The sequence below is a fragment of the Helianthus annuus genome, chromosome 1, assembly GCF_002127325.2.
Source record: "Helianthus annuus cultivar XRQ/B chromosome 1, HanXRQr2.0-SUNRISE, whole genome shotgun sequence".
In the NCBI taxonomy this organism is placed as follows: domain Eukaryota; kingdom Viridiplantae; phylum Streptophyta; class Magnoliopsida; order Asterales; family Asteraceae; genus Helianthus; species Helianthus annuus.
In genome coordinates this window covers 5380606-5407306 of record NC_035433.2, presented here as the reverse complement: position 1 = coordinate 5407306, position 26701 = coordinate 5380606, and the positions used below count along the sequence as shown (strand labels likewise).

Below are 26701 nucleotides of genomic sequence, written 5' to 3'. Positions count from 1 at the left end.
AAGGTCCCATATTCTGAGATACTAGGTCTTTATACTCAGTGATATCTGGGGTATTATCCAGGGACTTCTGCTGTATGGAAGTACTGACCTAGTCCTCGGATAATACTTTCTGCAAAAAGCTTTGAAATATAAGCTCGCCCTCAGCATGCTGATGAAACAATAAAATTGATAGTCGCTGCTGTTGTAATCAAAAGATCCTCTAAAGGGGACCCACCTAAAGTCGAAGCCGTCATCTCTCTGCGTATACGGAAGTATCGATCTGAGCTCTCACGGCCCTCGCACATAACCCATTTACAGATATCATCTGTAGTATACTCACCTGTAAGACTGAATATTGGGATCTGGATACAGGAGTATATTCGAGTGGAGTGATACACAATTAAGTTTAAGTTTCTAAAACATTAATATCGTATCTCGAATCGATTGAAATTTGTGTGAAAATTTAAAGTGGATCAATATACTGACAATCTAGGTAAATTGTTTAGAACTAAAAATGTTTAAAGCTTAACGGTGTTAGTGATTTGTCTCATACTGATATGATCCTCTTGCACGAACTCACAAAAATACTTTATTTCAATCCAAAAAGATTTTTGGTGTGTTTTAGCATAAATCTTTTTGAAAAAGTCAAAAAGATTTTCGACGACTGATATTGAAAAACAAATTTTCAAAATTCCAAGTGCTAAACATGATGAACATATGGTTTGGGAGAGTGTGTTTGTTTTGATAAGAAACAGGATACAGTTCCAAGTGGTTCATCAGGATCTAGTTGGTTGATGTGTTAGTGATAGTTTGTTTGAGTAAATGTTTGTCATAAATCTTATGTTTGTGGTAGAATTTTGTGCAGAATGAAACAAGATTTGAGGGGAAGCATATGTTGATAATGAAGAATCTTTAAAGATGTTAACATTCAAGAAAAGAAGATTGTTGGTGATAAGAGAAAGAAAGAGAGAGAGAAAAGCCCAGAGACTGTTCAAGACTGAAGATGTGAAGATATAGCATTGTCGTGACTCGATGGACGACTCCGTCAACATCTGAGGGGGAGTCTGTTGGTGCACTAAATCTGTTGACTTCGTCTTGGATCGAGTCTTAGTTTTAGAGTATTAGATCAGTTTTACGAGAAAACTGGATATTGTATGTGTGTTTAGAGATAGGTTCGCTTATAGTAACATAGATAGAGGTCCGCTTATATGTAATCTAATAGTTCCGCTTCAATGTCACTTGTGAGGTTCGCTTATACGTACAATGTTGGTCCGCTTATTCGGACATGTACATTGAAGCGGATCCTCATGCACTATATATAGTGCCATTCAAGCGAACCAGAGTGAAGAAGTCTTGTAACTCGTACCGAAGTGCTGCCGGATCGAGATTTGATTGTAAATTGTCAGAAATCAATACAAAAAGATGTTTAAAGTGATTTGCAAGCTATTTCTACGTTGATTACTTGTTTTCCGCACCTGTAGTTGACGAAAACTTCTCTGAACGACTCATTTGGGTCGAAACACGATCCTACAGTATTGTACTAGTTATTTCCTACGAATAACGAGAGTATTGATATTATATATTTTATTATTATTTTTTGAGTAAACTGCAATTTGCGTCCTTGAAGAAAGGGCCTGGTGTCATGTTGAGTCCCTATTTTGAAAATTTGCTTGTTGAGTCCCCTGTCATGTAAAAGTGTTACACTTTGAGTCGCTGGAGTTTTGTTCCGTTAAAATATTCCGTTAAGTAGGTAACGGAGACTCAAAGTGTAGTGTTTTTACATGACAGGGGGCTCAACAAGCAAAATTTTCAAAATGAAGACTCAACTTGGCACCAACCCTTTCTTCAAAGATGCAAATTGCACTTTACTCTTATTTAGTTTTTATTTTATTTTTTTGATAAAAAGTGAATTTACTTCCTACAGACGTTTTCTTTGAGAAATCCCGAATAAACCCATAAAAGTGAGTACTTCCATAGGTGTTGTAGTCACGTACCACTTTAGAATTGCCAACAGTGTCAAGGATAAATTTTAGATCCCATGGAGTTCCAAAAACTGTATACTTCCGAAAACTAGACTTCATGCAACCAAATTAACATTTGGGAAATTTTGAATATAGCTTATGCCTCATTAAATCTTGAACACCTTCTAAAAACACATATATGCTTCCAACTATACCCAAATGTTTTCAGTGAAAACAATCTCGAACGATCAACAAAGGTCAACTTATTCGATTCATAAGATAATTAAAGGTCGTTGGTGCATTCGTTAATAATAAAAAAGAACATAACAAGAGATTCACATCAACCATACCTCGTACGGAAAGTCATCTCAAAAACATCTTCCTCTCTCACCTTCAATCTAATACTATTCATGGTTAAGGTATAGAGAATACCCAACTATAACTCTTTTTACTAAGGTTGTCAAATATGTATACAAAATAAAAATACAAAAAAAAAAAAAAATAAACGAATTGGATGACACATTAAATTTCGTTTTCTTGAAAAAAAAGTTACAATTGCTTTCGTGTCTGGTTTGTAAAATATGAAAATGAACGAATAGTCAAAAAGTAAGATATATACATTCTTCAATAAATTTACTTATTGGATTAGATTTTTTTTTTTGAGCGAAAAATTTGGATCACCGTCACTAGAGTATCATCGTGCCACGAGCGGAACCACCCGATCATATTCATCTCCACTAGGCATAATGCCTATACACCAATTCAGGAGGAAACCCAATAAATATGGGAAAACCCTCTTTGTGGGGATCGAACCCATGACCTATTGATCCTAAAATCTTATCTCACCCCAAGATACTACTAGGCTATAAAGCCATGGACACTTATTTGATTAGATACATATAGTAGTTTAATACATATATACAAATAATTTCTATAGTGTGATACATATAACGTAATTCCACCTGTCACAAACGGGCCGTGACCAAAGGATCTTACGGCCTCTCTCTCTCTCTTTCGCGTTTGCGACGGCTTCATAACATATAACATCTTTGAGGATCGACAGGTCCATCATAGATAATATAATGTGTTAAAACTTTGAACATGAACAAGAATGAAAAAAGGTTTTATATCTTGATAAGGGAGTTAATATTCAGACACTATTCTACTCTATATATATAGAGAGAGAGATATAGAATGAAAAAAAGTTGTGTGAATAAAATTTAGAGGTGTGGGAATATTGGAATGCGTTAATAATTAGAAATCCATAAGACCAAAGGGTATGGGGCTCGGCTTCCCCCCCCCCCCCCCCCCGTCCCCCACGTTCCGGATCGTCCCACACCGCCCCCGGCGGTCCGTCGGCGTCCCTCACGTCCCCCTCAAGACGGCAGCGACGAGCCAAATGGTGGGGCCCCCTTCATTTCTTCTCTCTCTCTCTCCTTTATTTTATGTATTAATTTTTTATTATTGGGTAGTCCCCACACCCTTGGGTAGTCTCTTTTAGATGGTTATTCATCGAATGTGACGTAACGTCTACGTGGCGGATAGTCACAAAGGGACTACCCAAACCATATCCTATGGTCTAACAAAAAGGTCTTTTATCTTCATTATCAAGCCATAACACTTTATTGACCTTTCGAAGCAGTCAAATCAAAAATATCGGCCTGCAGGCTGTAGCTTTCGAGAAAAACACAACACTCATGTCCTAATCCTGAAGTTTTTCAAACTGTGCTAGTTACAAGTTGAAAAGTGCACATATGGATTCTTTCCTATTACCAAATATTGACTATTATGCTCTATGATCAAATACAACTGATCAAAGATTTCTTATGGTTCCTAGCCATATTTTATGCTCAAGAGATCAATCTTTTTCTTTTTTTATTTCTCACATTCTACTTTAACACTAGCTTGCTTTTGTTAAAAACATCACCTAGACGGATGAATGTTGCACCATCAATTAAGAACACCCTGCAACGGTGGTGTGCCAACGACAAGGAGCTGATGGTTTAGTCGGCCCACATGGCCACATATGGAAGGGGACGAATTAAACAAAAAATATCCAACTTATAATGAACGATTCCAATAATGCCACATTTCACCCTCTACTTAAATCTCATAATTTTTTACTTATATCTTATTGGGTAAATTACATTTTTCGTCCTTTATGTTTATACCGGATTGTAATGGATACCCTTTAACTTCAATAATTATAGTCACAATTTTTTATTAGGAAACTCAGTATACCTGATTCTTCGTCTTTACAAATCTCCTCTCTCTCACCACACTTTTCGTCCTTTATTATTTTCTAAAACAAAATAAAAAAGGACGAAAAGTGTTGTGAGAGAAAGGAGATTTATAAGGGGAAGAATCAGGTGTACTGAGTTGTTATTGTTGTTGTTATTATTATTATTATTATTATTATTATTATTATTATTATTTATTTTAAAGTTTTTCGATTTTAATTTTTAATATTATATATATATATATATATATATATATATATATAGAGAGAGAGAGAGAGAGAAGATCATGCGAGAACCACCTCTTATTGCGAGAACCAATGTGAACACAACCAAAAATGCCTAAAAATAGGTAAAAATCACACAATTTTTTTTAATATTTTTTATATAAAAATCGCTGCTTTTCGAAGCAAAAAAAAAAATTAATTTTTTTTTAAAATTTTTTTGGCCACTAAAAGTAGCAATTTGAGCATAAAAAATATTAAAAAAAAATTAGATTTTTTTTTTGATTTTTTTTTAGATTTTTTTAGGTTTTTTGGGGTTTAGTTTTTAGCATTTTAGCTTGGGGGGGGGGGGTTAGGTTTTTGGGGGGTGGGGGAGGGGGGTTTAGGTTTTAGCATTTAGCTTGGGGGGGGGGTTAGGTTTTTTAAGGTTTTTTTTAGCTATTTTAGGTTGTGTTCACATTGGTTCTCGCGGTTCTCGCAATAAATGGAGTTCTCGCATGAGCCCCTCCCTATATATATATATATATACACACATATGTGCATGCATTATATATGTATCTTCTTCTAACTTTAATATTAATATCATATACTGTTTGTTTTGTGTGCAAGAAATAGTATAGTTTAAATTCTTTATAAAATTACCAAAAAAATTATATTATAATATTTAACGAATTTATTTCTTTAATTTTTTTTTTGATTGCTATACTGAGTATTAGTATCTGTAACCTCTAATCTATAATATATAAAGTTTTAGAAAAAATGTGGATAATTAGGTCCTAATTTTTTCAAGCAAGCCTGGGTTGACTGACAACCCAGATGATCCGACATAACGGACTATTACACATAGTTTACAGTTTAAAATAATAAAGTTTTAAACTCGAAAGCTTTATCATGCATTATCATGCTCTGTTCTTCACATGAACGTCTCCATGAAGATAGTGGTTTAATGGCGTTCGGTTCTTCGCATGATTGATCGTCCGTCCGACGATTGCTTTAGAGTTTACCTATCTAAACGCCCACAAAAAGGTTAGTGTTTATGTTAATAAGTGAGAAAATCGACAAGAAAACAAGTTCAGTTTGTCCGAGCAAAATGTCTGGCTTGCTAAGCATTGTGTTTGTCTCTTTAGTTATGTCAGACTCACTAGGCATAATGTCTGACTATTTAGTTATGCCTGACTAACTAGGCATAATTCTTGGCTTGCTATGCATGCCTGGCTCACTAGGCAAAATGTCGGACTCTTTAGTTATGTCAGGCTCACTAGGCATAATTCTTGGCTTACTAGACATAATGTTTTATAAATAGTCCAAAAACCTCATTACATCATAATCCATATATATTGCCTTCAATACGATTTCCGGAAACCCAATTAAGACCCGAACTTGATTAGGCTGCAATAAATCATTCATTGAGCGTTGTAGCTCTTTTTGGGTCAATGTGACCCGTTATGTGACTTGAGCATGCTAGCTCTAATCTCTAACAATCTTTTATTTATCATTTACTTTACCTGACCCCTAAGAAGGCATTGTGCATACGAGTTCATGCCTCCTATTTTCTTAGATTACCAAAATTATCAATTCTATCAAAGAACTCAATTTTAAATCTATCTTGCAGGTAGTTTGCCTCACATTTTAGTAAGTTTAGTCATATTTTCACATAACAGGCATGTCCTTGGCTTGAATGGTTGTTTTACCCAAAATGCTAAATGCACTTCACTTGGGTTAATCTAATACCCAAATTTGACCCATCCCTCTTTCGTCGGGCCATAAGCCCCTACCGAAAGCATGACGTTTTATACATACCTAGCACGAGTCAAAACCATGACCCGTTATCAATACCTAGAGATTCTACTTACCATCCATGACATTTCATGTCCATACATCATGCTTACCTTTAAGTATGAAACTTAACAAACAAGCATCAAATATCATATTCGAATGGTGATAACTTCATCATTCGACCCGTTTGACTCGGTTGTCCATTTGATCCATTCCTGGCTTGCCCTTTTTTGCATTTCAAACTAATCTTTATATTGTTTATCACCATGATGTGATTCAACGCGAATTTTAACCCATTTGACCCGTTATGGCTTACGCCATTAGGACTCCTTTTCATATTTCTCTGTCTAATCACTAACATGTGATTTACTTGCCGTTTCACTTATTTAACTCGTTATGGTTTACACCATAAGATCTTGTTTTGTATAATTCATTGGTTTACTACCAAAAACTCATTTTTTTCTCGTTTGACCCGTTTTGGTTCGCGTCAGCAACTGCTTACACTAAAAACTCATTTTTACTTCTTTGACTCGTTTTGGTTCGCGTCAGCAAGTGTTTACACCAAAAACTCATTTTTACTTGTTTGACCTGTTTTGGTTTACACCTTAGGGTCTAAATTCTAAAATTCTTTATTTGATCACCAAAGTGTGATCTATCATAATCTTACCCATTTTGACCCATTTGGTCTACACCATGGGTCCCGACTTTAACATTGTTTATTTCCAACTACTTCACATTTCTTATATAGTGATTCTATTATAAGATATGTAAGTTTTACATACCTTGCTCCCGATCATGCATTCTCGCATATTTGACATGCTTAACTCATTCATTTCCAAGCTCTCACCTAGCTTGTCAAGAGTCAAACTATCACATAACATCCACAAGATGGTTAGATTAGCCATCTTATATTATGACCATCACACCTTATGGACTTTTATACCATCTTTCTTATTCGATCTTCTTATAGGTCAAACTGCCATTTGACATATATAAATGCACTAACAAGTTCATGGAACTCATTTAGGCATTTTATCATATACTTGGTAGGCATCATTTTTTAGGCTATCATATTAAACAATTTTATCAATACTTGCTAACAACCATTCATAGGATTATTGACCAAAGCTTTTCATGTAATGTTAGCATCAAGATTTCACTTAGACATTTTACCAAACACCCTATGTGCATAATTTTTAAGCTTTTCTTATTAACTCAATTTGTCATTATTCTATGATGTATTGCAAAATACATCTTTTATTCGTGTCAGTTTGTATAGTTTTTCGTTACATTTAGTTTTGTTTTTCTTTAGAATATGCATACTATTGATAAAATTGTGTTTCACAGGTCTTGATGTTTAAAGTTGCTGGAAATGAGTAAAACGAGTTAAAATATTGAAAAGTCAAGTCTTGGAGCATGTTGGAAAGGTTGGGGAGTTGAAATAGAGTTAAAAAGCTGAAAAATCACTCTCTGGCACCCCGTGAGAAGTCTCTGGCACCTGGCGAGAGACTGAAGGATGTTATGCGTGTAAAAAAACAACGTGGCACCCCGCCACCCATTCCCTAAGTGGGTGGCGCCCCGCCAGAGGACGTAGCTGGTATATTTTTACGAAAATAATAAGGGGTTGTTATGGAAAGTGATATATATATATATATATTGATCTTAAACTTGGAAAAAACCCTAGTTACGAACTTGGGACATCTTGGGGTGATTGTTGAGCAATCTTGGAGCACTTTTGGAGATCTTGAAGCTTTGGAATCATTGGTACGCGTTCGGGACGAAGCATTGAAGACTTTATCGGGTTTCTCAATCCCTTGTTTTGTCGTTTTTCTTCTTGAAACTCGTTACAATGAATTCTTTGTTGAACATCTTTGATTTGTTTTCACGTTTTAACATGCTTGGCTAAACTTTTAAGCCAGCTAGACTTGATGAATGGATTAATATGAAGTTTTTACCGGTTTTGTTAATTGCATGATTTTTATGGATTAATTGTGATTTGTAAGAAGTTTGGTTTAATGATTTGATGTATATGCATGCTTTGATTTGGTTTGTTATGATCATTCGCTTCATATGATTCTTAGTGACGGTCTTTATCTTAATATAGAGTCATATTAGGGTATAGGATTTCGGTGAGTGTCTATATCACGTTAGAGAACCTTAATTCTTTAGGGAGAATCGGCCGATAACCCCTAGAAGTAGTTGATGTTAATTTACTAAGTCTTAGTGTTCTACTAGTCCTAATACCTGGAAAGTGAGGGGCTATTGGTAGGTCTTACCCGACGAATAGCTTTAGATAGTCCTTGGAAAAGGTTGTGTCTTAGTTGCCCCGTCGGTTTATTAGTCTATTAAGTCAAGTTAATTAATTCAAACTACCCTAGATCTATGATTGGAAAAGAGTAGGTCAACATTAGGGTACTTACACAATAATTAGACAACTGGAAAGGCGTCTAATAACCGGTAGAGTTAACAACCTAGGTAGTTCCACAAGTTTTTCCTTGAGAAGGGTCGAGGGGCTTAGTTGGACCTTAATAGGTTTAGTATCATATGATCCCGCTTCCATAATTCATGCATTTAACTTAATCGGTAATCCCTTAAAAACAATCCAGGATTCTTGTCTAGGTGGTCTCGTTTTCCATATAAGAAAAGCCTTTCAGTCTTCGTTCGTATTAATTTAATTCTAGTTTATATTTTTTGTTTAAATAGATTTCCTAGATTTTCCGTACCCCCCCCCCCAAAAAAAAACAATTAAACAAGTTAAGTCGTGTCTGTAGTATCTATTAGAGTCTAGTCTACGTGATACATAGAGTCTTGTGGTTCGATATCCGGACTTCCTAGGTTTATACTACAGTGATCGGTACACTTGCCGATTGTGTGGTTTAGGTCGAGTCTAGAATTTAAAGCTTTGTAGTGTCTAGCTTAGAGAGTCTAATTTAGTTAATTTTTATAGTCTGTTTAACACACATCAAGTTTTTGGCGTCGTTGCCGGGGACTCTTTGGCAATTGCGTTGATTACTTTATTTGAACTTAACTGACATCATACGTGTTACTTGCTTTTGTATATTGAGTCGTGGGAGTTTAATTGTTCGTGTCTTTTAGTTTTCTTTTATTTTTATTTTATTTTATTTATATTGAGTCTAGAAAATATGTGTGAAATTTGTGGAGGGCCCCATTTTACAGTTAAATGCCCACAATATGAGGGGTCCTCTGCATATTATTATGCTAACCCTTATGTCCAGCCGCAACCATATTTTTCACAGGGGTATTCCTCGTACCAGTATGAGGAACCGTATCACCAGCCCCAACAGCAAAATTCTGAAGTCTATGAGCAGGACCAGCTGGATAGGATAATGGGGTTGTTAGTTCAACCGGTAGCTACGGATGAGACTACTCAAAAAAATGATTCAAGAACATGAAGTCCTGTTTCAAAATCACCAGTCTATACTCTCAGACACTCGATGTTCAGTAGAAGAAATGTCTAGGAGATTAGAAGAAGTAATAGAAACTGAGAATAAGGGCATCATTGATTTTGGTTGTGAAGAAGAGGAGATTATGATGCAAATGGCTAATTGCGAGATATTGAGAGAGTGTGTGGAAGAAGTAGACGAGTGGCAAGTCTACCGGGATCATCGGTTAAGGGGGTAGATGTTGATGAGGAATTAGATTTAGGAGATTCCTTAGGTAGTCTGTTTGATGATGAGGTAGAAGTTGAGGTAGAGAAAAAAATGTTAAGTTGGGAAGATGAGTTTTTAGGGGAGTTAGAAGTTTTATCAAAATCTGAACAAGTAGGGGAATTTGATCCATTACGTGATTTAGCAAATTTAGAAGCCCTACTATAAGGTAAACCCGAGAAAATAAGTGAACCCACACCGCACGTAGAAATTAAGTGTGGGGATCTTCCCAAGGAAGTAGACAAAGTGGTGGAAGAGGAAGAACACCACAGCTAGCCCGTGCTACTTATAATAAACGAAACAAAAAAATCAAAACCACGGGAGAGGGCAAGGAAAGGAAAAATACAAGGAGGAAAGGAAGGAGCAATTGAAGCAAGACCAGTCTTCTCGTTACATGCCGCACATTCGGTTTCTTCCAGGTAAATTTAAATTCTGTTGGCCTGACCTGTTTCTAATTTTTAAAATATTTTATAATCCCACCACTAAATTTTTAACTATTTTTGTGGACCGGGTGGAATTAAATGGGTTAGACCGGGTTCAGATCAAAGAGAAGCCTCCTAATTAAATTCAAGCGTGGGGAGGTTTTGTAGAGTTTGTATTTTGAGTCTTTTATTTTGTATATTGAGTCTTATTTAGTAGTGTTTGAGTCGTATTTTGTTTAGAGTCAGTACTGCTTTGGTTTTTGCTTATTTTTGTTTATGTAGGTTTGAATCGTACCACCCGTACTCGATCTCCATTCAGGTGATTTTGGAGCTGCTTTTCAAATTTCAGTCATTTACCAAGTGTACACTACAACAAAAATGGCTTTTTAGGACCTTTTATGTGGGACATTTATAAAAGAGGGTCCTAAAAACTATTTAATATGACTAATTAACTTTTAGGGTCCTTTTATAATATACTCTACTAAACCGGTGTCCTAAAAAACTATTTAATAGGATGTTTGATTTTTTAGGGTCATATTATCATATAATTTAATAGGACAGTTAAAATGTAGATCCTAATAAAGTACCTTATAATACATTTAATTACTAATGTCCCATTATGTAGTACTGTATTAGGACAGTTGATCATCTGGGGTCCTATTATAACATAACTTAATAGGACACGTTATAGTTAAGTCATAAATGTTTAGTGTTATGGGACCCTTTCTAGTCGAAGTCATATTAGAACTTAACTTAATAAGACACTTGACACTTGGTTCTTAAAACTTTAAACTTTATAGGACGCTTAATTATTGTGGTGTTATTATAATACACCGTAGTATAACACTTGATATTTGAGTCATAAAATATTAGTTTTATAGGACGCTTATTCGCTAGAGTTTTATTATAATATAACTTAAAAAAACACTTGACACTTGGATCTTATAAATTTAATATTTATAGGACGCTTAATCATTGTGGTATTATTATAATACACTGTAATATGACACACTACAAGAAAAATGCCATATACTGGCACACATTTTTTATGATATTTAGGTTTTGTGCCACTAATTTATGTTTAGTGGCACTTTGTGTGTGTCAATTTTGATTAGCACATACTTTTAGTGACATTTAGCATTTGTGTTTATAGGTTTTTAGTGGCAATTTATGTATACTACAACACACATATTTAATGGAATTTGGCTTTTATGCTACTAATTTAGTTTTTTAATGTCGTTTTACCTATGCCACTTAAAAATAGAATGCTCATTTGAGAATTTATGTCTTTCCATCCTTAAAACACTTTACTAATGGGGTAGTGGTTTATTTACAAAAATAATGCCTTTAAACATGAGTTTTTTCCCAAAAGGGTGTTGGTGAAAAAGTTATTTACTAAAATGGGTGATTTGAAAAATAATTACCAAAATGGGGGGGTTTTTCTATATTTTTTTTATTTTTTTAACTAATCTGTTATAATTCTTCTATATTTATTTAATCAACCTATCACATTTATATTCTTTTCTTCCATCTAACCCATTATATAGATTTTTTTAACTAACTTATTAATTATTATATATATATTTTTCTTTTTTTTATAATGAAACCCATGTTAAAACAAACTAAGTGCTAATACCTCTCATCTACTGTTTTAATTTATTTTTTTTAGATTAATTTTTCTTTTACTATTGTTCATGTAGTTGATTACCAATTCAAATGAAAACCCATAATATAGTATTTCCTAAAGTTACACAAATTTTATTAACAATCAGTTGATGTAAACATGAACACATGCCTCATTTACAAAAAAAGAAAACCATGTTTGTGTTTGATTGTTTGTTCGATTAAAGTTAAATAAATAAACATGAACGTGCTACTTTAGTGATCGTTTACATCTCTAAAATTAGAATGATTTAGCTTACATAAATGTAAAAGGAAATAAAAGAAAAAATGTTATGAAAAAAGAATTATATTTTGGTCGGTTAAAAAGTAAATACAATATAAAGAGTAATTGTTTGGAGAAAATAAATTAAAAACATATTAGGTTAATTGAAAAAAAAAAGAAAAAAAATATAATAGATTAGTTAATAATAAAGAAATAAGAAATAACATTCATTTTAATAATTTTTTTTAAAAATCACCCATTTTGATAAATATTTTTTCCACCCTCACTAATTTGGGAAAAAAGTCATTGCAAACATCTATTTTGGTAATTATTTTTCAAATCACCCATTTTGATAAATAATTTTTTCACCTACACTCTTTTGGAAAAAAACTCTTTAAACATCTTGAGAGGAAGAGTTCTTAAGTTCAACTCTCAATAACTAGAAATTAGGTTGAAAAAAGATCCTTAAAACCCTGTAACAGCAATTTTTCCTTCAAATCATTACTCCCTCTAAGACTATCCACTATCACAACCCAACCCAACCCAATCTTTCATTAAAATATTAATTTCTCTCTCTTTCACTTACACAACCCAACACAATCTAATTTTTCACCCACATTCACAACCGAACCTAAACTAATATTTTATTATATAAATTTGATAGTACTATATATAAAACAATACAAATAATGCAAAAGAAAAAATATATATTATAGTATGTTTCAACCGGTTGCAACCTTTGGTTGCTTGAACGATCCGGTCGTAACACTAGAATAACTTAGTTTTGTCTTTTCTTGATATATGACAACCGGTTGAGGTTAAAGTTCACCATAGTGTATAGTCTAAAATTTCTTCTCTCATGTACGCAATTAACCCTGCTCACTCCCAATTCCCAAACTTTCTTTCTTTCGTGAAACCCTTTTAACAAAACCCTAGCCACATCTTTATGTAGTAGTTTTTTATTAATAACCTTTGATTTCACTAAAACTTACTAGTAAAATAGCACTAATTTATCTAGTTAATTTCGATACATCATACATACACGCATTCATAGCTATTTTTTTATGTAAATAATTATTAAGTAAAATTACAAATTTGATTTGTTTCAATTAAAATGTAATCAACTTATTAAAATATATTTATTATCATTTAATTTTCTCTAATTCTAAGTCACTCTCATCTAACACTATGGGGTATGGGGCGGGGTTGTGGCGTGGGTTGGGTACAAATGCCCAAGTCATCACCCCGGATGGGCTTGGGTTTCGGCGAGGCCTCTTGGGCGGGGGGTTCAGCCCGGGCGTTGGGCAGGGCTATCAAGATGACATGGCGAAATCTCATTGGCCAAGATAAGTAGCCTTTTGGGCTAGTCGTTGGCCAACGGCTATGTGTTTAAAAAAAATTATTTTTTCACTATAAGTACTCACACTTCTATTAATTTTTTACCACAACTACTCCATCTCTCCTATAATCATCTCCATCTTATTTTTTAAAAAAATCTCATCTAACCACAATACGAAAAATGAATCCTCATAATCGTGGTTTCAACCCGAACAATCCGTGGGCATACCAAGAAACACCTAGCCCACCATCCAATCGTCTAATTGCTCCCTTTTTAATACACTCCCTTATGCCGGATATGGCTGGTTACGCATCGTTTATCTCGAATCGTTTGTATACTAACTTCCCTCACACCGACGATTCTATACCTGGCCCGATTCCACAACGCCCATCAACCTTTCCCAAACCGAAACCGTCCCCGAAACTCAACCCCCCAACGATGGTTCTTCCGCATCCAAACCCATCAAGAATGGAAGTCACAAGAAAAAAAACCGAGGGCGAGAAAGCACTTGAAAGCGACAAACGAAAACAACAAAGATGGTGCTTAAAGAGGAAGTTGCATTGGCGATGGCTTGGGTTCAGAAATATCTACATCCAATTTTAGGTATTTTTAAAATTTTTGTAGCCCTTATTTTTATATTATTTTTTTATTATATAACTTTGTAATATATTAAATGTTATTTTTATTAAAATAGGAAATTCTCAACATAGAAACTATTTGTGGGATGTGGTAAGTAAAGCATTCCACGAAGAAATGGAAAGGGAGCTTTATCGTGAATATGATAGCTTATCCTCGAAGTGGACCGAGATAAGGGGACAACTCACCAAATTTAGTGGTTATATACAAAAGGCAAAGCAAAACCCAAAAAGTGGTGAAACCGAAGCCGACTTTGTTACAAATGCGTTGGTTACATACAAATCGAATGTGGGAAGCAACTTCCGTTTCATGCATTGTTGGGACATTTGTAAGTTCCATCCCAAGTGGGCGAATATCCCCAGTGGTAGCGAAACTAACACGTCTTCTAAAAGGTCAAGGACACCCTCGTCCCAAGCCCAATCGGATGCACGAGATCAGGAGTTGGAGGACGATGTGGATGATTCGCCAGACCGGCCAGAGAATACGGAAGAGATGCCGCAAAAAGGCGTGCTCAAAAATCAAGATCGGGTACGTCATCGCCTTCAGTTGAGAGTTCGGGTTTGCGTAGGGGAGTACACAGCGATCAGTTGGAAGACATTGCATGCAAGTTAGATACATTTAACGTATTCCAACAACAAAGTGCCGAAATTCGGAAGAGCAAATAAGATAGGGATGCCCTTAAACAAAGACGAGATGATATGAAATTTCTAGCTCAGTCCATCGATCACCTATCAGGTGAAGAGTTGGAACTAATGTTAGAGACGAGAGAAATGATAAAGAAAAAATATTCTAAGCACTAGGAATTTTTTTATGTAATATATTTTTATTTAAAAAACAATTAAAAAATATAAATTTGTTTCTAAAAAATATAAATATGGAGGTTTGGGCTGGCCACGCCCCAAACCCTCAGCCCACCAATGGGGTCAGCTTAGCAAATCTCACCCAAGCCACATGTCGGGCCAGCCCCAAACCCCCACCCCACCGTATCCTACGATCTAAATATGTTGAAGTTTCCCCGCCCAGTTTTCCCCCTTCATCATAAACCCAAAATTCCCCTCGTTCTCAAAACCTAAACTGAATCAACATCCTTCTATCACCCTCTTTTTTTTTTCTCTGTCGCTCTCAATCTTCCCTACCGCAACAACTCAGAGGTTGCTTCCACCATTCAAATCGTCTGTTGTGGGGCTGCTCCGGCGGTGGTGATGTTTAGGGCCGGCTCAGGATGTAAATGAAGTGAAGCGGTCGCTGGGGGATCTCAATTTTTCTTAGGGTTTTTGAGTTCTTGATAATAGTTATTCAGTGAAAGGGATAATAAAGTCGCTTGGAGGTAGATTTAGTTATTTTTTTCTGTGTTATTTGTTTCGTTGTGCCTATTTTTTAGTTTGGTCGTGTATATTCTTGTGGTCTATGGTAATGCCCTATTGATATGTGCTAAATACTTTGCGACAACGCACATAAGGTGTTTGATGCAATGCAATGCGAAAGAAAGATATGTTGTCTAAAATATAATTGGTTAAGTTTTATACTTAAGTTTGATATAATTCATATAGAGTTTTATGAAAGTGTTGATAACCATGTCCTTTTGTTATGCTACATGTTATCTTTCCCAGGTTCTTTGCAGACTTGGCAAGTCAAAAATTCTATTTCACAATAGTTAGTCGTTGAAGGTAATGTTTGTCAATCAACTGTTGGAATTTCGATATTTAGTGTACTCATATCTAATTAACTTTTAGTGTGAATTTACATGATACTGTTAGTTAAAAAATTTACTTACTTTGGTAATTAGTGTGAAGGAGCATGCTTCAACTCCAAACAAGTCTCAATCTAGTGCCAGATGACACTCAACTTGCTGTCATATGTATAAATCAAAGCATTTTTCCAAATGAGGTTCAATTTACTTGAAAGCCATGGGCCACTACCAATCACAGCTTCTTGACCTTGTGTTTCATGGGAGTAAGCCACTACCCTTGTCCATTCGAGCAGCTCTCAAATCCCTAATTGAGCAGGTTCATAATTACAATAAAGTGACATGGTTTTTATCATTGTGAATTTACATTTTTTCTCGTGAATTGGGTATTATTCAGTTGTCCTTATAAGAAATGAAAAGTTAAGTTGCTCACTGTGCAAATTGTTTTGTGGTACATTTAGATTACTAATTGTATGACAACTTGGCAATTGAAAAATTAAGCATTCCTTTTGACCCCACCCATTGAGACCTATGTTGTCAAAGACGCAAGGCGCAGGCGAGGCGCATCGGCCTCGCCCGGAGCCTAGGCGCAAGGCGCAAAAAAAGCGTGGGCTTTTTTAAGAAAAGCGCACATAGAGAAAAAAAATATGTTATGCTTTGAAAATAAATAAGATTCCACATATATAATTAAAAAAACTATTATACATGCCATTTAAGATCATGGAGCTAATAGTTAGTAGCAAAAGTTTAGGACTTATATGTTGTAAGTTTTGGGTGTGTGAATAAAAGTCTTAAAATGTGGTAAATACTTTGTCCCACATCGGTGTGGGGACAAAGTGAGTGGTTGTTTATAAGGTAAAGTCTTCACTACTCTATTGTAGCTTTATGACATGTTTTACCACAAGTCTTCACTACTCTGAGGTTGAATTTGGTTGAACTCATGCGTGCCCGCACCTGCTGTGCGCTGCGCCTCAGGCCGTGCCGTTTTTGTTTTTTGGTTGAAAAGTTAAGTCGCTCACTGTGCAAATTGGTTGAACTCATGCAGCTCCGAAAAGCCCGGACCCTCGTAACCCAGTTCAGTTTCGTTTTTTTTTAATTTTTTCTGCTGTGCGCTGCGCCTCAGGCCGTGCCGTTTTTGTGCGCCTTTTTTGCGCCTCAGGCAGTTTTTTTTCAAAAAAACCCATTTTTGCGCCTAGGCTGCCACCAGGCGCTATTGGTGCGCCTAGGCGCGCGCTTTTTGCGCTTTTGACAACATAGATTGAGACTTTACTTGTATAACTAATTGCATTTGCTTAACTGAGACTATTTTCTGTAACACGTTATTTCTTGCTTACAAGGTCAGTTTAAAATATCAATTTTGGCTTTTTTTTGTGATATTTGGTGTGGAATTATGCTGCCAACATCTAAGTTCAGTTACTTGTCTAGTGAAGAAGACCTTGTTTTACAACTAGGGGTGTAAAAGCCGGGCTACTCGAGATCAGCTAGCTAGTAGAAAGCTCGAAATGAGCCGAGCTTAATCGAGCTCAAAACGAACCTATTATATATATATATATATATATATATATATATATAATAATCTTAAAAGATTATGATAAAATAACTATTATATATTGTGTGCGTACATTATGTTATTGTATATAACCTTATAAAAATACTAATTAGAATTAGTAAAAGTTGATCAATGAATATTAATGAGCCTAGTCCAAGTTGAGCCATGATCTACTGTTGCATCCAAAATAATTTGACTCATTTACTTTTCCAGGTAGAAGAAGCTTAGCAGCAGTGGCGTGTGGCGTTTACTAAAACGAAAGACAAGCTGAAAATTTTGTTTAATGAACGATGAAAAGAGGCGAACATAGAAGAAATCAAGTGAGTAGTGTCTGGTTATGTTTTATATTGGGTTGGGTTGACCCATAGCCTATTTAATCTCTTAATGTAGTTTAATCATCCATTAATGGTTTCATATGCCTTTTCATATCATCACCTATTTTTTCTAATAGATCTGGTTTATAGACAAAGAGAGTGTACAAGGGATCGAGAGTTTGGTTTCATATGCAATTGTAAGTAATATGCTTATATATTCATACACATATTTTTTCTCTGTGTTCTTGATGCTGTTAAAAATACTTACCTTATTTTTGTTACTATGTCTAATATAGGCACAGATGCAACAACTTAGTTCTAATCTTCCCGAGGGCTCGATCGATAAGCCTGGACCAGATGATGTTTTTTTCTAAAGTAATGGGTAATGATCGAAATGGTGATGCCGTTATATATGGTCTGGGTGTTCGTGCTGCTGATGTTTGGGGTGTAATACCAAGTCATTCGGCATGTCATAGAGAAAACATCCAATTGAAGTCTCAATGTGAAGAACTTACTAGTACTGTGGTCCAGTTACGAGCCCAAGTATTAGAGATGGAAGGGTCGAGGGGTGGTTCTAGTGTTCAACCTCTTGCATCACAACATTTCCCCAATGTAACCAATGGACATCAACGTTTACGGGTATTTTTCTATATAAATCTTTAGTGTTCCACCTATTACATGACCACAATAGTAATCTGCTTCATCTTTAATCCTATTAGTTTTTCATCATGAATAACATCAACAACTAAAAGTTCCACTACAAAGGATTAGTGTGTAGTGTGGTGGTGGCTATTCTTGTTTGTAAATGTGGGATTAATAAAAACCATTTTTCCTTAGTTTATTTATAATAATGTTAGCCTGCTAGTGTAAAACTTTATTAATTTTTTTGTAAAATGATTTTTTGCACTATTATGACTAGAGTTTAATAAATACTTGTTGAAAACTAAAATCTAGGTCAGAGATGAAGTTTTTCTCAAAAGCATTCTAAACTCTACCGATACTGTAGCAAGAGGAAGGGTCCAGAGCTTGGACCCAATGATCTAGTTGGTGGTACAAAGATTGGACCAAAATGGTGTGAGGTAAACGTTCAAGTACCAATAAAAAAAGATGAAAACTTGGTAAGACCATATGGTTTATTTTCTACAATTCAAGATTGTATTGGTGCATCCATCGCATGGCCCTATCCATTCATCTCGGTATGTATTTGTTAAACTTGTGATATAAATAATGATAATATCATGGAACTTAATGCTTATACATGGATGTAGGTAGTCCATGATGATTGAGGACGCATGATGACTCAAGATTTTATGCTTCTTATTTCTTTAATTGCTCTTAATTTCTTTGTTAAATGTTAAGACTTTATGTTAAATAATGTTATAACTTATTATGGTTAGTGCTTTTGTTATAAACATGCTTATGTGAAATATAATGAAGTTTTATTTCTTTCATTAGTTGATGTTATACAATAACTATTAAGATATTATATGTTGATGATCTGTTTATAAAATTCTTTTTATACTCTTATTTGGGATATTAGGACTATTTTCTTGATATCAAAGTAACTATACCGTTACATCGTAAGGGTCCTATAAATTAATTTTTAAGGACGTTTGTATGTGTATCAAAAGATTAAAAGTAGGTAATCGCATATTAGAACATTGTAAAAGTGTCCTAATATGTTCTTGTTAAGACACTATTTAAGTTGTCTGTAAACATATTATGCGACCGTAAAATTGGTTTCATAATCTTATTTAGTCTATTAGGACCCTTTTCTTGGTACTAAATTAGCTATAATGTTACATCATAAGGGTCCTATCAATTAATTTCTAAGGACGTTTATAAGTGTATCAAAAGATTAAAAGTATGTAAGCACATCTTAGAACATCGTAAAAGTGTCCCAATATGTTTTTCTTAGGACACTATTTTGATTGTTCAAAGACATATTATGCGACCATAAAATTGGTTTCATAATTTTATTTGAGATGTTAGGACGCTTTTTTAGTTCCGGGACTTATTACGACCCCTTTACATGAAACGCTTTTACCGTTGGTCCTATTAAATGAAAGGTCCTATAAAATAGCATTTTAGGACGCTTTTGCGCGTACTAAAAACCCAGTTTTCTTATAGTGGTACCAGTCAGAGTCAAAGCCGATCGCGACCGAAATGCTATACGATCGAGCTGGAATGGACGAAAGTTTGTGAAGCTTATGCGTTATATTACCAGCTAAGTCCTTACCGATTTTCCCTTTGTCTTTTATTTCTTATTTATTTTAGTCTTTTGAGTCGGTTTCCATCCTACATTGAGGGCAATGTAGAGTTTAAGTGTGGGGATAGAAAACTATCATTTAGGGTCTTAGTTAGTAGAGTCTTGAGTCATAAAAATTTGAAAAATAAAAAAAAATAAAAAATATAAAAAAATAAAAAAAATTAATTAAAAGATTTAAAAATAAAAAATTTGAAAAAAATCAGAAAATGTCCTTTGAAATAAGAAGTTTGCAAAATTAATACGGAAAATGATAGAAAAGATGAGTTTTTGCTCGGGTTCAACTAATAATAATATGAGATTTAAATAAATCGAGCTTGTGTCTAGTTAGGGATGTGTGGATAGGCACGGGTTTGGTTTTAGGTCCCTTTGAGTTAATATTACCTTAATTGTCGGTCTATTAGTGGGTTTTCGCCTCGGAGATATGGGAAATCAAAACTGCCAATAAGAGTATAAGGGGCACCGTTATGAGTTAAAACCATTAGAGTTTGTGATCATGCGAAAAAAATATGAAAAAAATAATGAGCTATTAACTAAATGAAAGTAGCGCATTTCTATGTAGTCTGGGTTGGGGATAGTGACTCTACAGCCGGATTACCGCTAGGATGTGTGAAATCGAACTTGCAAAGAAAGTAAAAAAGTACCGAAGCCTAAGTAATCCGAGTTGGTGTAAGGCCCCAAACTCGGGAACCCAACTCGTTGGTAATACGATAAGCAAACATAGTTCTAGACCAAAATGTCATCAATACGCAGCGGAAAAATTTAATAAAGCACGAACAAACTTCAAAGTACTAAAACGACTAAAGTGTGTTAATTGTTCAAAACACGAGAAATGCCAAAACATTAAAAGATGCCGGGTAACCGCTGCCAATACCCAAGAGCCGCCAACATTCAAATCTTCTTCTTACCTGAAATACATGCTAAAAATCGTCAATTACATTGAGTGAGTTCTATAGTAATAAGTTTTTTTATAATGAATGTTCTTTTAAACATTTTAGTTCAAAACCTTTGAACCCATTCCGGTTCTAATAAAATAGTTCGCAAATCGTCATTTCCTTTTTAAAATACTAGTTTGGCATAAGTACAGGACTACATGCCTAGGTCACATAATGCGACCTAACACAAACCGTTGCGACCCCGAAGATCTCAACAACATCACACATAATCCGTCGCTACCCCGAAGGTAACGGCAATTGGGTCGCATCGACTCCACCGCTTGGGTTGTCGCTTCCCATCCCGCATAACCGTCGCCACCCCGAAAGCAATGACTGAGGACCCGATGCCCTCAAATAACTAAATAAATAAAATAGTACACGTAGGCAAACAATTATTTCAAATCAAGCTCTCGCACAAAATACACGTATGCCTACTAAATTTAGAATCACTTAAGCATGTATTTCAGCCCAAAACAAATAAAACATGGAAAGATGGGTGATAGAAGTAGCCTTAATGAAGTGCACAAGTTGACAAAGCTAGTAAACTGTAGAGAAGAACGAACCCTAGAACGAGCTCAACGACCTACACGTTTACAAACTGTATCATAACCTATTCGTCTGATTCATGTCTTTCATTTAAGTAGTTCCTTAACAATAACACCCTTCTGCCAAACCCATATAAGCTTAGTTGTATGCATGCCATAGTGACTTCATGCATGAAATTCATGCGTGAGCACCATACATATATAAATGGATATTTATCCTCAGTACCTTAAGATTCTATAATTATAAACCCATGAATGTCATAAAACACCCATATCCATGACTTACTTTAAACAACCCTTCCCATTCATTTTATTTACGATTCATGCCACTAATATTATTATCATATACATGCAACTGTTGATTTCTTCAAGCATGTATACAAAAAAAAAAAAAAAAACCCTGCAACATCCAAACCACACCCCAATCCCTTGCGCATGAACCATCACCATATGCACGACTACATCGTCAACCATCCGAACCGTATCCATATTAAACCCTTATCAGTTTTTACCCCAACCCCAAGCCATGAACTAATTATAAACACTACACACAGACGGGGTACCTATGATTGCTTGAGAGGATTGTCCAAAACCAAGATCGTTTCACGAACCGCGTGTGATCACCAACTAGAGACTCGCTTCTAACGGAGGAATCGTGCACCGTCAAGAACACACGATACCCTAAAGAATTATACGATCCATCGTTATTCGCTTCATAACGAGCCTCGGTCAAGACGATAAACTTACCCGTAATTTAAATCGAGATGTATGCGTTACCTCAGAATCGGAGGAGAACCAAGAAACCAACCGTCTTTCGTTTCTTTGCCTGTCGCTGTCTACCGCACCCCACGACACCCTAATCAATAACATTCTCGTTAACCTCCATATATAATTAAAACCATGACAAAGATCAAGTTCAATTCATCATCATACCTGGGTTTGATGAACCAGACGCTCGAAGTCTTTTCCTTCCTTTCTGATCAACGCCGCAAGGCTTGGTGAAAGTGGTTATGAGAATTGACGGTTCACGATGGTAGGTCTTAAATATGGAATGTGATAATGACACTTACATTAAAACCCCCTGAGTTAACACTTGTTGTAGCTTTCTTCCAAAGCTACATAACTTACAAGTTTTACTAATTACCACTTGCACCCCAAAGTTGTTTGGTATCCATAAATTCACAATATACATAATGTACAACATATGTGAGAACTAGGGACGTTACAAGTCTAGCCCCTTAAAGGGGTTTCGTCCCCGAAACCTTCTGTACTAGAAAACAAATGCGGATAGAGCTCTTGCATCTCTGCTTCAGGCTCCCAGGTAGCCTCAGACCCCTTCCTGTGCCTCCATTGTACTTTAACCAAAGGAATAACTTTGTTTCTTAAATGCCTTTCCTTCCGGTCCAATATTGCTACCGGTTGTTCGATGTAGTTCAATCTCTCATCAATTTCTACGTCATTCAGCGGTAAATGTGCATTTTCATCCGCTAAACAGTTGCGTAGGTGGGACACATGAAATGTGGGATGTATCCCTGCTAACTCATCTGGCAATTCCAATCTATAGGCATCCTCACCAATGCGTGCCAAAATTCTTAACGGTCCAATATACCGCGGTCTTAACTTGCCTCGCTTCCGAAACCTGATAACACCTTTCCATGGGGAGACTTTAAGCATAACCCGGTCCCCAACATTGAATTCTATAGGTCGACGTCGTTTGTCAGCATAAGACTTTTGTCTATCTTGCGCGGCTTTCATTCTAGCTTTAATCTCATCAAATTTTTCTGATGTGGCCTTAACCACATCCAGACTCCCTAACTCTTTCTGACCAATTTCACCCCAACACAACGGGGTTCTACACCTCCGCCCATAAAGCATCTCGTAAGGCGACATCCTAATGGTGGCATGATAGCTGTTGTTATAAGAAAATTCTGCCAATGGCAGATGGCTATCCCAACTACCACCAAAATCAATAACACAAGACCTAAGCATATCTTCAAGTGTTTGTATAGTTCGTTCCGATTGTCCATCAGTCTAAGGATGGTATGCGGTGCTAATATGCAAACGAGTCCCCATAGCTTGGTTGAACCTCTTCCAAAATTTAGACGTAAACCGTGTGTCTCTGTCCGACACGATTGACACTGGTACCCCGTGTCGAGCAATAATTTCGTTTACAAACAAGTCTGATAGCTGCTCAAAGGAGAATGCTTCACGGATTGGCAGAAAATGAGCGCTCTTTGTTAGTCTATCTACAATCACCCATATAGTGTCATGACGCTTCGATGTCTTTGGTAGTTTTGTGATAAAATCCATAGTAATGTGTTCCCATTTCCATTCGGGAATCTCTAACGGCTGAATCTTCCCATACGGTTTTTGATGCTCTGCTTTCACCTGGAGACACGTCAAACACTTTCGCACATACTGGGTCACGTCATACTTCATACCCGGCCACCAGTAATCCCTCCTCAAATCCTGATACATCTTGGTGGCCCCTGGATGAATCGAATATCTTGACTTATGAGCCTCCTCGAGTATCTTCTCTCTAAACCCACCGAAAACCAGCACCCACATGCGATTACCCATCGATCTAATACCTTGGTTATTTTCGGTCAACATCCCGTGCTGGCCGAATACTCGTTCGCCCTTCAACCTATCCTCACGCAATGCCTTAGTTTGCGCTTCTTTCAACTGTACCAAGAAATCCGGAGTTACAATCAATTGGCATGACCTTACTCGAATGGGTGCGTGTCTCTCCTTACGACTCAATGCGTCAGCGACCACATTCGCTTTCCCAGGGTGATAAAGGATTTCACAGTCGTAGTCCTTAATCAATTCGAGCCATCTCCGTTGTCTCATGTTCAACTCTTTCTGCTCAAAGAAATATTTCAAACTCTTGTGGTCCGTGTATATAGTGCACTTTATACCGTACAAATAATGTCTCCAAATCTTAAGGGCAAACACCACTGCCGCCAGCTCCAAATCATGAGTAGGGTAGTTAACCTCATGAGTTTTCAACTGACGCGAAGCGTAGGCTATCACCCTCCCACGCTGCATCAAAACACAACCCAGTCCCTGTTATGAAGCATCTGAATACACTACTAAGTCATATGTTCCCTCCGGTAATGTCAAAACCGGAGCTTTAGTCAATATCTTCTTTAGCACCTCGAATGCGGTTTCCTACTCCGCACCCCATACAAATTTGGCCTCTTTCCTTGTCAACCGAGTCAATGGCGTTGCTAGCTTGGAGAAATCCTGAATAAATCTCCCGTAGTAGCCCGCGAGACCCAAAAAGCTGCGAATTTCTGATGGTGTCTTAGGAGGACTCCACTTCACTATTACCTCTATCTTAGCAGGATCCACCATGATCCCTTCTGAATTAATAACGTGCCCCAAAAACTGAACCTCGCGTAACCAAAAAGCACACTTGGAGAACTTAGCATAAAGTTTCTCCTTCCGTAGCATCGCTAACACTTCTCGCAAGTGAACTGTGTGATCCTCTTCACTCTTAGAGTAAATCAAGATGTCGTTAATAAACACAATCACTGACCGATCCAACATCGGGCGGCACACCCGATTCATCAAATACATAAATGTCGCAGGGGCATTTGTTAACCCAAACGACATTACCAGAAACTCATAATGACCATAGCGCGTACGAAAAGCTGTCTTCGGAATGTCTTCCTCTCTTACCCGCAACTGATGCTAACCTGACCTCAAATCAATTCGCGAAAACCACTTCGCTCCCTGTAGCTGATCAAATAAATTGACGATGCATGCCAAAGGATATTTGTTTTTCACCGTGAGTTTATTCAACTCCCAGTAGTCAATGCACATACGCATGCTACCATCTTTTTCTTCACAAACAACACCGGAGCACCCCACGGAGAGATGCTCGATCAGATGAATCCTTTATCCAAAAGGTCCTGAAGCTGCTCCATCAACTCTTTCATTTCGGTCGGAGCCAGACGGTAAGGCGCTATGGCAACTGGCTGAGCTCCTGGCAGTAAGTCAGTTTGGAACTCAATTTCCCGTTCTGGTGGCACTCCCGTCAAATCATCAGGAAAAACATCAGGGAAGTCACACACCACAGGCATATCTGCCAACTCCTTACGTTCCACAACATCATCGATGACATATACCAAGTAAGCTCCACACCCTCGCCTCAAGAATTTTACCGCCTTCATCATAGAAATGATTTTCGGCGAAGAGCACACCTTATCGCCATAAACTGTCACAAGACTCCCTTCTAATGACGTCAATCGTATCAATTTTTCCCGACAAACGATATCTGCATTAAATGCGGACAGCCAATCCATTCCCAATACCACATCAAAGCCACCCAACGTAATGATAAACAGTCTAGCAGGGAACCTATGACCTTCCAAATCAATAAAACAATCATCTAAAGCATCAGTCACACTAGTAGGTTGACCCACAGCAGTTTCAACACAAAATGGTTCCTCAATGTTCCTAGGCATTCTACGCAATTTACCATAAAAGGAATGGGCCACAAAGCTCCTACTGGCCCCAGAGTCAAATAACACAGAAGCAGGAACATCATTAACCAGGAATGTACCTGAAACAACATTCGGATCAGTCTTTGCCTCAGCCTTAGTCATCGTGAAGGCCCGTGCATTTGCCTTCGGTTTCACATCGTCTTTCTTGTCCTCAGCATGACCCTTGCTTGACCCCTCGCCCTTTTTGCCCTTGCATTCTCTGGATATGTGCCCAAAACCCCCACATTTGTAACACTTGGGGCCAGCCTTACAATCATTAGCAAAGTGTCTCGTTTGCCCACAACGGAAACAAAGAATGCTCTTCATTGAGCACTCCCCAGAGTGTGTTTTTCTGCACTTCCTGCATGTACCCAAGTTCTCAGTTTTAACCCGCTTATCAACTGTATCCCCATGTTCACCCCTAAACCTCTTATTCGACCCAACCCACTTCTTTTCTGGTTCCTCCATCTTCTCTTCAACTGCTAATACATCATCGTAAAGAGTCGCACTTAGCTCAACTGCTGCATCAAAATCAAGAGGAGCATGAGCCTTTACCAAGTGCCTATCCTTATCAGGCAACCCCTGAATGTAATGTTTCTTCCCCATTTCATCATTCCTAGACATGTACGGTATGAGACGTGCCATCTCAATGTATCTGGAAGTATACTCCTGGTGTGACAATTTCCCTGCTTTGAAAGTTAGGAACTCTTTCTCAATCTTCTCAATTTCGTTAGGAGCACAAAATTTCTTTTAAATTCTCTTGGTTTTGATATAAGATAGTTGGG

General features: G+C 36.6%; 2 protein-coding genes and 1 long non-coding RNA gene across 8 annotated transcripts; 1 reads left to right on the top strand and 2 right to left on the bottom strand.

Annotated features, from left to right (window-relative positions):
* Window positions 1-15143: 15143 nt before the first annotated feature.
* Window positions 15144-19128, top strand: LOC110943614. Of its 6 annotated transcripts, none has more exons than XR_002594932.2 (8): window positions 15144-15454; window positions 15738-15794; window positions 15914-16080; window positions 17577-17683; window positions 17815-17874; window positions 17974-18316; window positions 18632-18873; window positions 18946-19128. XR_002594932.2 is itself a non-coding variant. In XM_035977979.1 (6 exons), the coding sequence occupies exons 2-5, from the start codon at window positions 17654-17656 to the stop codon at window positions 18719-18721; spliced, it is 510 nt and encodes a 169-aa protein (XP_035833872.1). In that variant the 5' UTR covers window positions 15144-15454; window positions 17577-17653; the 3' UTR covers window positions 18722-18873; window positions 18946-19128. The 6 variants fall into 6 exon arrangements, 1 of the variants encoding a protein (XP_035833872.1); XR_002594933.2 differs by having other exon boundaries at window positions 15914-16133; window positions 17828-17874; XR_002594935.2 differs by having other exon boundaries at window positions 15914-16133; window positions 18637-18873.
* Window positions 19129-20670: 1542 nt separating this feature from the next.
* Window positions 20671-22438, bottom strand: LOC110935057. Its single transcript, XR_002588835.1, has 4 exons — window positions 22357-22438; window positions 22201-22279; window positions 21987-22104; window positions 20671-20851 (listed from the first exon to the last, which is right to left on the bottom strand). It is a non-coding gene; the product is annotated as an uncharacterized LOC110935057 (long non-coding RNA).
* Window positions 22439-25316: 2878 nt separating this feature from the next.
* On the bottom strand, window positions 25317-26561 carry LOC110928338. The gene has a single exon (XM_022171402.1). It carries the CDS (start codon window positions 26559-26561, stop codon window positions 25317-25319), a length of 1245 nt encoding a protein of 414 aa, XP_022027094.1.
* Window positions 26562-26701: the final 140 nt, after the last annotated feature.